The following is a 12,217-nucleotide window of genomic DNA, read 5'->3' on the forward strand; positions in this document are numbered from 1 at the left end:
GTGATATGTCCTCAGCCTGCCCCCCTGCAGGCAAAAATATAGAATGGAACAGGCAGGTCCAACTGATGAACGCATGGCTCCGAGACTGGTGTCATTGGCAGAGCTTTGGGTTTTTTGACCATGGGATGGTCTGTTCTTCACCAGGTCTACTGACATCTGATGGGATGCACATCCCTCAGAAGGGAAAAAGGGTTTTTGCTCAGGGCCTAGCCGGGCTGATTGACAGGGCTTTACACTAGATTGGAAGGGGGAAGGGGGCAGGACCAGGTCAGTCAGTGATGAGCAGTGGGATGGCACACCAAAGCTCAAGGAGCTGCATGACAGTGAGATTCCTCAGTGTAGCACTAGGTGAAGCTTACAACCAAACACACCTGAAGTGCTTCTACACTAGTGTGCACAGTATGAGGAAAAAGCAAGATGAACTAGAGCCTTGGCCCGCTCCCACAGATAAGGTATCATTGGCATTATTGAAACCTAGTAGGATGAATCCTGTGACTGGTGAACCATGAAGGACAGCTACAGGTTATCCAGAAGGGACAGGCATGGCAGGAGAGGCCGGGGAGGGGGCCACTCTATGTAGCAGAGTGGCTGGAATGCATGGAGCTGACAGTTGACGATGGCAAAGGTGAAAGCCTCTGGGTAAGGCTTATGGGTCAGAAAAATAAAGCGGATGTCATTGTGGGAGTCTACTATAGGCCACCCAGCCAGGACAACAACACTGGTGAATTATTCTCTAAAGAACTAAGCAAAGTCTTAGTGTGGATTGCTAAGACTTAGTTTTAAATAATCGTTGTCAATAGATGATGCCCTTACTGGTTGATTTCTCCACAAGGAGTATGGCTTCTTCCTGTGAAGAGCCGAATTAGGCAGAGAGCAGAGGCATGAGAAGTTTGCACATCAAGAATAATGATTAGGAGACACTTTGATGGCACCTGGATGTGAATCCACACAAAAGCCTCTTAAGTCAACAGCAATGACTCCAGAGTTGCATTAGACTACATAAATCTGAGATAATACACAATAAGCTTGCTTCCCTTAAGAGATGTAGAATATAACTATAAGCTGCAAAAACCCACACCACTTAGGAAGCTAGATCCGTATCACGATGAACTTCACTGACACAGCAAGCACAGAACCTCTCCTGGAGTAACCTAGTGCAGTATAACCGCTTTCTGCACACTGACGTGTTAGACCGTAACTCCCCACTGCACCGCAGCATCAGGTTTTAAAAGTTTCTTTCAATAATTGTTGCCATTGCATAAATCATACAAATCCAGGTTATGCCCTCAGGCAGTCTGGCAGTCCAAGAAACTGTTTAAAATTGGTTACAGTGGTCCTGAGTATGTTTCTACTTCCTCCTTGATAAAAGCCTTCATCATCATACAAGTCAGCTGATCCCCTGACTCATCTTTTCATTTTATCTAGTTTTTTGGGGTTTTTTTTGGTAAAATCATCAGCTTTAAGCCAAAAAGTACTTCAGACCATAACTTATCCTATGCTACTTCCAAATTGTGGGTGCAAGGCACCTAAAAACAACCCAGACAACTACTTGAACATAATAGTAACACATCACTGAATGAGTAGAACTTGTACTTGTAGATGAAAGGGTTTTTTAAAATGCAATACTGTAAATATTCTTGAAAAATTTTAAATGTACAGCAATCAATATGGAAGAAACACAAACAGCAAAACATTTTGGAAGGTGCCTACATGAAGCAATGATGCCTACTTAAATCTGGTTTTTAAAGCTTAACTGGTATGTGCTAGAATTCAGCAAGAAGCTAAGCAGTATGAAGTATCTCTGGTCACACATTTAGTTACATAATATTCAAAGTTTATATCTCATCATTAGAGAACACCAGTTGGATGTGTCTTTCTAGCTCATTCCATCTTAACTGTCTGTCTACAGAACCGATGTGAAAAGATGTTGTAGGTCCCTAATAATTCCTTGAACCTGTAGTCCCATACTTAGATTTACACCTCAGCAGGAACAGCTTTATGAATATTACTGCCTGCACTGCTAACATGCTGAGCAAAGAGTCAGTAACCACACTGTTTTGCCGAAACGTGAGTTTTTCCAGTGACCTGGAAGCACAGCTACTTATGAACAGCAGTGAACTTGCACACTTCATGAGGTACAGCAACAGAAGTAATGATCAAGTGTCAGGTGGTAGATTAACTATAACGTGTTGGAGTATAAGCTGACTATTAAAATCATTATTCAAAGCTTTTCTGAAGAATAATGGTCCCCACACCCACATGCAAACAAAACAATCAGACCACATTCATATATTAATTTTTATTTTCCCATACAATATTCACAGGGTCTGCTTTTTGTCTTACTCAAACTAAATTTTATTTTTTTCTGCAAACTAAAACAAGAACTGACATTTCAGGACATGAAAAGTAGTTCTGTAAACAAAAAACATCCAAGGAAGAGCTGAAACCCAGGGCTATTATCTATTAAAAACACAGTTATATCCCCATTAACGCCGGGTGCTTACTTGTATCACACCAAAAGTCATAATGCATTTCTTCACCCACTGCGTGTTAGCATGTGTTTTATTATACCCTATTCAGTCACTTAAAAACTATATACAGCTATGTTTAAACATGTGTATTTGTGCCATGTTTTTAATAACACAAAAATAAAGGCATTTTTAAGCTATTGCTGCATATTATGCAGCAGGATACCAGAGCACTGGATCAGATACCTAACTTCAATGCAAAAGTCAAGCCCGCTAAACCTCTGCAGTGGGAGTAACATTGAGCTGAACAGTCCCACTTCACACACTCAAACATTATGAAAGAATAAAGAGACGTGTACGTGATGGCCAACCATTATGTGTTTTAACCTATTATTTACCAATATTGACAGTACACAGAACAACTCAGTGGGAAAAAAAGCCCAATGTGTTTCAATCTTTGAAAGAAATGCTTTCATTACGATAAAAGCTACACAAGTGATATTCAAACTCCAGAAGATAATAGTGGACACTATCAAAATTAAGTCATGTTTTCGTCTGACACTTGCACCCAAAGTGTACCACTTACTTCATTATTGTGTGCAATGTAACACAAAAATTACTGACATCAATTGCTGAAACACAAGAATAAAGCATGTAGGTACAACGAAAAATACTGAGTGCAGTTGCAGATTGTATCACAAGAAGAAAGCACTGGGTTTTTTTTGTCTTCTGATCCTTGTGAGTTTAACTATTTCTGGGAAGCCTGCATCCCCAAATGTGACTGCAGTATTTAACAATCACTACAGGAGAGAAAAACATTACATATAGTCCTGAATTTTACAAACATTAAGCTTTTTAATATCCCCGTGACCTTTCAAATAATTTTGGAGCCATCTGAGGTTTTTCTTCTATTTCCACAAGAGCAGTCATTCAGTTCACAACAAAGAGTAGGTGTACTTTTATTTTTTTCAGCCATCACAAGATTTTAAAATCAAGTCATCTTAGATATATTCTTCAGACTGCTCAAGTGTCACCTGTACATGAAATTTCAAATTTTTTGCTAGAAATAACACAGGCAATGAATAAGGCTTTAGCATTCTTTCTCTGCTTGCTGAGAGCTTGTTTAGGAAGCATCTTCTGAATTAGCCAGTAATATATGACAATTTTTTTAACCTTAGTTTAGGTTGCGTGCACTTAAGAATTGTTCAGTCTACTTATTCCTCCAGAGCCATTTAGAAGAGTTTAGCCTTACTATGACCAGCTCAGTTCAAGCTACTTTTATGTACATACATTTACTACCTTCCACATCCAAATAAAACAAGACTTTACAGTACATAAGCTACTGAAGACATGAGCAGTGGAAAAAATGTAATTATAGCTCTACCAAAAAGATAACTTGAAATATTTAAAACATTTCCTGACCACTAGCAAAAAAGAGTGGCAATCAGATGCACAAGGCCATCATGTATCAGTGCACCACACACAGGAAAGTAAAATTTACAGCATTCGTGCAATGCAGTATCAATATCAAATTGGCCTCTTAGTAGGAAAACAATTTAGTAAAAAGCTTTGTATGTGCCTAACACATAATGGAACCTTGTCCAGTGCTGGTGCTGTGCTGCTTAACTAACCACAGTACTTCTGGTCTTAAATCCAAAAAGCAGCAGCAGCATGTACAAGTACAGAAACTGTACAGTTTCAGTGACAAAGTTAAAGATTCCCTATTTTATTGCATGTTTTTTTAAATAAACTTGGAGGTGATGGATTTTTGAGTACAGAAAGTGGATTTCCTGAGTAGTCTCAGCTTACAATTTGTTCAGTAAAACAAACATTGTAAAAGAGGAAATGTATTTATTTTAAAATAGAAGAATGTATGTTCAACCAAATATAATCAAGTACAAAATTTAGCAACTTTTGAAGACAGACACTTTCCAGGCTGATGGAGAACTTGCACTGTGATGTAGTGTCATGCTTGCAACAATTTTACAAATAAGCAAGGGGTACCATTGGATTATTTTTTTTAATAGCAAATCAAAACAGTGCACTACAGTTCATCACATTTGCTTTTTTATAATCCAATACCTTCAGCCTGAAAATTAAAATCAAATTTTCATATATATTGTCTCTCATATCAGACACTAGACTGTTGTGTTATTTTAAATTGTTACACTGCAGATGGCTAATCTGGTAAAAATGAAACTTGGTTTGGATTAAAATCAGTAGAAACAAGGAGAGCTGGTCACTGCCAGATATTTAATAGAGGAATCAGAAAATATTTAAGTTCCAAAGTATTTTTAAAATATTTCAGATCATGTGTTCCTTTCACCAATTTTTGGGTCTGTTTTGTGATTTTTAAGGGATGAGGGGTGGACACATTTGAATGTTGCATATATTCAGATCCTTCACACCTACAATTAATTGGAGAACGGTACTTTTGCAGATGAGTAGCACACAATGACCCAAACCACTACTGCTACCAGTTATGATCCCACACGGGTTGCTGTGGTTCTTTTATCCGAGAAGAAGCTTTTTAGGAGAAATACCTGCCCAATACTAACAACAAGAAGGATGATTGCTTCCCCGATCGACCAATAGGCCACTCTTGTGTTCAAATCCTCTGCTCTGCTGCGGCCCTGCGCTTCCCTCAGGCGGAAGTGAGTCTGATAATCGATGACAGACTTCAAAGCTTCATGAATTGAAACACATGCAGACTCCATCTAGAGAAGCAAACAAATACACACCGCTGAATTAAGAACCCTTCAGTGCTTTTACTGCTAAGGTTTTCAGTTTGATATTTAAAATTTGGATTCACGTAACTTTGAAAGCTAAGGATCAACTCAGCCCATTGCCAGACTGAAATACTATATATGCACTAAAATTCAACTTACACTGATCCAACTCTATACACAGAAATGCAACAGACCATTAAATACAGAAGTGTGTAAACCTGAAGATCTAATGAAAAGCAATGGGCTATGAGAATGACTAAGTATATCCTAAATTTATCTATATTTAGGTTAAAAATGAATATTAGAAAAACTTTTGAAATGTCAGTCATCTCCCAGTTATTAATTTCACACAATAACAGGAAAACAAACAGTTGTTTATAACATTAACGTGCAGATAGTATGTATTAAATGCTTGTGTGTTTAACAAATAGGATATTCTTCATTGCATAATTCTCATTCAAGTTGTACAACATCCTAAAACTCTACATTACTGAACTCAACATGTTATTTTGGCAAGACACCCTTCTCTTAGTCACATACACAAGAAGTGGTTAAACAAAGGACAATTCTGTTACCTTTCCGTGTTCTTGAATGCTTCATAACAATCTTATAACAAACACTTCAACAAATTGCCCAACTTCATCACCATTTTTCATTTAAAAAACTGTAATTTTTCCAAGCCCTAGATAATTTTTCACATAAACATCGTCCACTTTCAGTTTATCTTCCATAAGCAAAAGTTAGTACCCCTCCACTGTGTTTTGATCACCAAGAGATTAATCAATAGATTTGCAAAATACCTGCTTTGTAGTTTGTTTTTCTGTTTTATGGCTTAAAATTAGTATTTCCTGAAAATCAAATGGCACAACTTATTATAAAAGGAAATTTCAACACTCTGATAGCGCCACTCACTGTTACTTACACCTGTGAGTAACCACCTTTTCAAGCTGATGACTTTCAAAATAGGTGTCTGAACAAGTTCAAGATATTCTCAACAAAATTCTGGAAGAGGTTTTCCAAACAAGGTTTTGCCACTGCTCTCACTGATAAATTAAAGAGCTCTCCTAGTCTGCACAACGGATATAAACATAAAATCACTCTGTTTTTAGGGATTGAGCTTTTATTGTCCCTGTTACAGGCTGCCCAAATTTGGTCATGCTATGAGCCTCAATAAAAACTGCAATAAGAACCTCCTTACCAAAGACAAGTTGTACTCTGAAAATCAACTTTCCTTTCGCTGAGCACCTTATTTGTATTGTGCATGCTACAACCCGGTGATAAACTATTTTTTAATGTATCTTGACCCAGGAATAACATGTTCTGCATTCTCAAAATCCTTCTGATGATGCCAAAATAGCAAAAGAAAAAACAGACAGAACATACAGACTGAAGAGAACAAAGACTAAAGTAAGGAAAAGAGATGGAAAGATACAGGATCAAGAATCAGAATACAAAATAAAGAAAAGCGGCAAGAAGAAAACAGTAAGAGCTGCAGTTGAATTAACAGCAAATGATCTACTCATTACAGATCTCAGCTACTGCAGACTAACTTGTGCTAAATCCTAAGTTATATTGGCATTTGGGAAGTGGTATTTATACCACTGAACCCAGAGCAGCAAAAGAGCAACCATGTCCAGCATTCTGTAATGGTTGTTTAAAGCAAGGCTTGGTGACAGTTATAACACATAAACACAGTAAGAATTCATGAAGCAAGTGTTCTGGGGAAGTTTTGACGTATTTAGATTGGCTAGAGGTGGTATAAAACTGTAAAATCCTGAGAATATAATAATCATGCTCTGACACTGCATAGTGTCTTACAAAGGACAAATACCTCGAAGACAGCTAAATGTGGCTGATTTTGTTCACTTATTTATTTAGAATTTTCTTCTCCATTTTAAATACGGTACTTATGTATTAAGTCAATTTATGTCTTCCCTCCAAAAAAGACTCTACCATTTTAAATATAAAAACAATTCTCAAAGTTTCTCTAAAGTTCGGGAATTTTTGAAACCCTAATCCACCAATATTTACAGTTTGTGAAATCCACACTTCAACAGGCACAGAACCATGGCATTAAAAAGAAGTTTCCTTAACAGAACCGTGCATTCTATAAATACTGTCTTCAGAAAGAAAGCTTATATGCAGTAATTCAGATTTTTTTCAAAGCTCAAATCCATTGATTTTCAAAAGTCATATAGATATCTAATGCAGCTGACCTGGAAAAAAAAAAAACAAAACACAACATTGCATCTAACAGCTGCTGTCAATCAAAACAGCATTTTACCTGGGTAAGTGCAGTTACTCTGTTCTCACTAGGAAACAGTGGAGGATCTTCTCCAACCTGGAAATCAAAGTACACCGTTTTGTGTGTGAAAGTAGAGAACTCGTTGCTGAAGCAGAATTTGTATGTTCCATTTCTGGAAGCAGTAAACGTGAAGCTGTCATATTGTTTCTTCATCTCTTTGTACAATACAGTGCCATCAGGATCTTCCAACCGACAGTCAACATCATAATGACCTCCAGTGATCACCTGAAAACAAAAACAAAGAAGAAACTGTCTTTTTAACCAAACAAATATCTATACATCTATTTTAAGAAGTATGACTTGTCAGCTGACACTGCAAAACTTTTAACAAATATTTTAAAACATAATCCATTAATTTGAACATCTTTGAAAGCAAGAGTGCAGAATTACTTTCTTACAAAAGACATTCAAAACACTTCTAGATTCAGGATAAGTAATGTCAATTCTACTTTCAAACTGTTAAAAGAGCAATTTTAGTTACTTTGCTATAAATAATTGTACAACAGCAAAGGCTACAATGGCACAGCAAAGACATTACTGTAACAAATCACCCATCTGCCAGACCCACAAATTCTCCACGGAACTGACTCAGCCAGCTGAGTTTGCTGACATGCAATAAAACGGCTCCTTTACAGCCAAAAGTGTGTTAACTGCCCTACCAGCTCAGCCTGCTTCAGGCTGCAGGAATGGCGTTGGACCAGTAGAACAGGTACTTCAGCCTGGCTCATCTTCAAGCCTACTTGTGAACAGAGACATCCACGTTCCAGCTGGGCCTGCCACCTGCCTGCTGGCGTTAGCCACAGCATTTCACCCAAAACCAGCACATCTGCACAATGGGACTCAGAACTTCACAGAATTGTCTCAAGGGTTTTTTCAGGCTCTGATTACTGCTGGTGTACAGCACACTATGCTGCAGACTAGCTACCTCATCTCTAGAGAAAGACTAATCAGTAGCTTAGGTATTCATGACTTGGTGTTCTGATGACCCTTAGGCTAGTAGTATTTTTTACACTTAACCCTTGCTCCAAACTTTCTGCTTTTAAGATAAAGCATGCTGAAGGAGAAAGAGACTTATATCTAAAGGCATGTCCCTTTCACATGTGCGCAGAAATCACTGAAATATTTTAGTATCTGGGTATCTGTGCTTCAGTTCACATAGTATTATTTAAACTCACATCAGTTTATTTAGGTATTGAGTTATTTAAACGATAATGTTAATGGTGCAACTGAAATAACAAGAGACCTGAGCAGTCGCTGCTCTGCAAATAAGAAGTTTTAAAAATATTCAGTTGGCAAGCAGTATCTTCATTTTTTCCAAAACCATGAGAGGATAAAAAGAGCAACAAAAAACCAACCAAACAAAACCAAACAAACAAAAAATCCCCCACAAGCAAAAAAACCACAAACAACCAAACAAACAAAAAAGGATGCCTGAATGTCTCTCCCTGAATTCCATCTACTTGGGATATTTCATATGGAAGGTTGGAAGGAAAAACAAAAATAAGATTTTCTATAATGAAACGGCTTATTTTGGAAGTATGATCTGAAATTTGACAAGGGTGTGCTTTTTACCAATTACAGGAAAGTCACTCACATTCAGTTATATCACACACTCTGAAAGGGCCAGTTTACATATATATTGTAAGGCTTTTCCAGAACTTTAAAGTTCGCTAGGATTCTTTCCCACAGAGCTTGCTTGAGCCTCACTCCCAGCTGATAAGACATACAAAGGACACACATACAGCTCTTCAGTCTACCAGCAGCTGCTCAAATCCAGAGTTTCCTTTTAACAATGCTACACCTGTTCTGATCACCGACAAAAGTGACAGCAGCAGGCTGATCTGTCCAGTAACTTCCAATGACATCCACTTCAAAACAGGGGGAAAGTACTGAACAGAAAAGGCCTCATGAAATTAACAAGCAGGGACAGGAAACATTTGTGTAAGAAAACAGATACATCTAAGAAAGAACTAGTGCATGAAAGACAAAGTAACAAGGATGGATATTTAGCAGCAACAGGCAGCAAAATACAAAAGGCAGAACAGCTGGGAAACAAAACAAAAAAATAAAGGGAAAAAATAAAAGCTGAACCATAAAAGTAGATAACCCCTTTGAAAGCCCTCAAAGGCTACTGTGATTCCCATAATGAAGGATGATTTTTCTCTTGTGCTGCTGTACCATGAGTGACTTAACCTGCTAAAGTGACAGACTGAAAAGTTCAGACTCTGCTGATACACTCAAAGGCACCAAAACTGTCTCATGTCAAAGCTGCACAGTATGCTCTGTCGTAATAGCTGCATGTTCAAACGGTTAGAAACTGGGAAAAGCAAGAATAACTGCACAGCCTTACTTAATACATGCATGTTAATCACGGTTAGTCTTCAATAAGACGCCAGTTGCCTACATGTTTTATTTTTTTGTAAGACTCCTGTCTTGCCTGGGACACTTTGCTAGTACTGTGTATCTATTCCATCACCTTCTTACTGTTTGCTGTGTGACCCCCATTCGAACCACACCGACATAAGGAGCGTTAGCTCCTTAAGTTGCATCCTGCTCATCATGCAAACGCTTCACAAACCACAAGACAATCACTTCCGTGGCATCTTGTCGGGCAGGGGCACGCTGGGTGTCCGCGCTGTTCGGATGGGACACTGTGCGACGGCGGCCTGCGTAAAAGCCATCGCAGCTTACAGGCCCGGCTTTACGTGCCCGTCTTATCAGCGAGCTGAGCACAGGCCTCCCGGTCGCTGCCGCACAGCAGCGGGCGGCGCCTCATCCGCCGGGCTGGGAGCCCCGCGGTGGCTCCGGCCGCTGCCAGGAGCCCGCAGCGACCGGCCGAGCCCGGGCGGCTGCCCCGCCAGCACCGCCCGCAGGCTGCGCTCCCCGGAGGCGGGCCAGGCTCCAGGCCGCGAGGCCGCCCCCGGCCCAGGCGGTACCTGGAACTCCAGGGTGCACTTGGTGCCCTGCACGATCTCCTCGTAGAAGCACTGCTTGGCGTTGTCCGGCAGCTCGAACGTGATCTCGGAGGCCCGCGCGGCCCAGGCCGCCAGCGCCACCAGGAGCAGCGGCGGGGGCAGCCGCCCCCACGGCCCCGCGGCCCGGGAGCCCCGCAGCGGCATGTCCCGGCGCGGGGGGGAGCGAGGGGCAGGCGGAGCGCAGGGGGAGCGGGCGGCCCGGCAGGAGCGGAGGGAGAGGGAGAGGCGGCGGCGCCGGCGTGGCGAAGGGGCCGAGCGGGGAACAGAGCGGCCACCCGGAAGCACCCGCGCTGGGCGGCACCGCGTTCCGGGAGAGCTTCCGGGTGAGCGCCCCCTCCCTCCCGCGGATGGTTTTGCAGACGTGGAGTGCGGCGTGGAGAGGGGTGGGGCGGTGGGCGGGGAAGGGGGCACGGTCTGTGGGGAGGGGCGGGGGAAGGTGGGCGGGGGTCACGGAATCATAGAGTCATTTTGGTCGGAAGAGACAGCGGGGTGGTCGAGTCATACAGTACCCCAAATCTGGCACTAAACTGTGTCCCTAGGAACCTCACCTACACGTCTTTTAAACACCCCTAGGGATGGTGACTCCACCGCTTCCCTGGGCAGCCTCTTCCAATGCCTGACAACCCTTTCCGTGAATAAATTTTTCCCAATATCCAATCTAAACCTCCCCTGGTACAACTTGAGGCCGTTTCCTCTTATCCTATCACTTGCTACTTGAGAGAAGGGACCAACACCCTCCATTCTACAACCCCCCTTCAGGTAGTTGTAAACAGCGATAAGGTCTCCCCTCAGTTTCCTTTTCTCCAGGGTAAACAGCCCCAGTTATCTCAGCTGCTCCTCACAGGACTTGTTCTCTAGACCTTTCCCCAGCTCCGTTGCCTCCTCTGCACTCTCTCTAGTACCTCGATGTCTTTCTTATGATGAGGGGCCCAACACTGAACACGGGATTCAAGGTGCAGCTTCACCAGCGCCAAGTACACTGGCACAATCACTTCTTTAGTCCTGCTGGCCACACTATTCCTGATACACACCAGGATGCTATTGGCCTTTTTGGCCACCTGGGCACACCGCTGGCTCATGTTCAGTCACTGGTCACTTCAACCCCAGGTCCTTTTCCACCAGGCAGCTCTCTGGCTGTCCCACTGCTGCCCATCGCTCACAGTGCGGGCAGAGCCTGTGGGAGACAACAGGTTCCCTGTTCTATCACAGCTTTTGGCTCTGTCTCCACTGGCTGTGACACCTGGCGGTTAAGTGGTCTTCAGGGTCCCACAAGGCACGATTTGGAACTGAAATAGTGGCTCTTGCCACCAAACACAAGAGAAAAGCGACCTCGGTACTCCCCGTCTTCAATAAACGGAATACAAGAGAAATGTGACCTTGGTACTCCCCGTCTTCAATAAACGGAATACAGAGGAACGGCCCTGGAGAGTGCTGCTTCACAGGTCATTAAACATTAATTGCTCCAGAGAGGTATAATACCAATTGGAGTGCTCATGCTGGCTGCAGGAATGTAGGCTTTAAGTTGTACTTCAGTAAATACTCAGTTATTTTTACAACATAAAAGAGAATCAAAAGAAGAAATCAAATAAATCATCCGCCCTCAATATTTATTTTCCTTTCTGTTATAAATCAGGCAGAATAGGAGAAAGAAAACCCAGCTCCAATCTCCCAGGCAGGAGAATTAACTTGTATTGGGGTAGGTCAGGCCTTCCATTTCATTCCTCCAGAGAAGGATCTCTC

General features: G+C 41.6%; 1 protein-coding gene across 1 annotated transcript; it reads right to left on the reverse strand.

Annotated features, from left to right (window-relative positions):
- Window positions 1–2,284: 2,284 nt before the first annotated feature.
- On the reverse strand, window positions 2,285–10,776 carry LOC309451153 (transmembrane emp24 domain-containing protein 7-like). The gene is made up of 3 exons (XM_082074646.1): window positions 10,439–10,776; window positions 7,482–7,727; window positions 2,285–5,185 (listed from the first exon to the last, which is right to left on the reverse strand). The coding sequence occupies exons 1-3, from the start codon at window positions 10,619–10,621 to the stop codon at window positions 4,949–4,951; spliced, it is 666 nt and encodes a 221-aa protein (XP_081930772.1). The 5' UTR covers window positions 10,622–10,776; the 3' UTR covers window positions 2,285–4,948.
- Window positions 10,777–12,217: the final 1,441 nt, after the last annotated feature.

The sequence above is a fragment of the Streptopelia decaocto genome (assembly GCF_964273445.1).
Source record: "Streptopelia decaocto genome assembly, chromosome: Z".
In the NCBI taxonomy this organism is placed as follows: Eukaryota; Metazoa; Chordata; class Aves; order Columbiformes; family Columbidae; genus Streptopelia; species Streptopelia decaocto.

Coding starts and splice junctions, on each gene's coding strand:
- LOC309451153 (XM_082074646.1), bottom strand. CDS start 10,621: ATGCCGCTGCGGGGCTCCCGGGCCGCGGGGCCGTGGGGGCGGCTGCCC. Junction 7,728..10,438: donor AGTGCACCCTGGAGTTCCAG/GTACCGCCTGGG, acceptor TTTTGTTTTCAG/GTGATCACTGGAGGTCATTA. Junction 5,186..7,481: donor GAGTAACTGCACTTACCCAG/GTAAAATGCTGT, acceptor TTGCTTCTCTAG/ATGGAGTCTGCATGTGTTTC.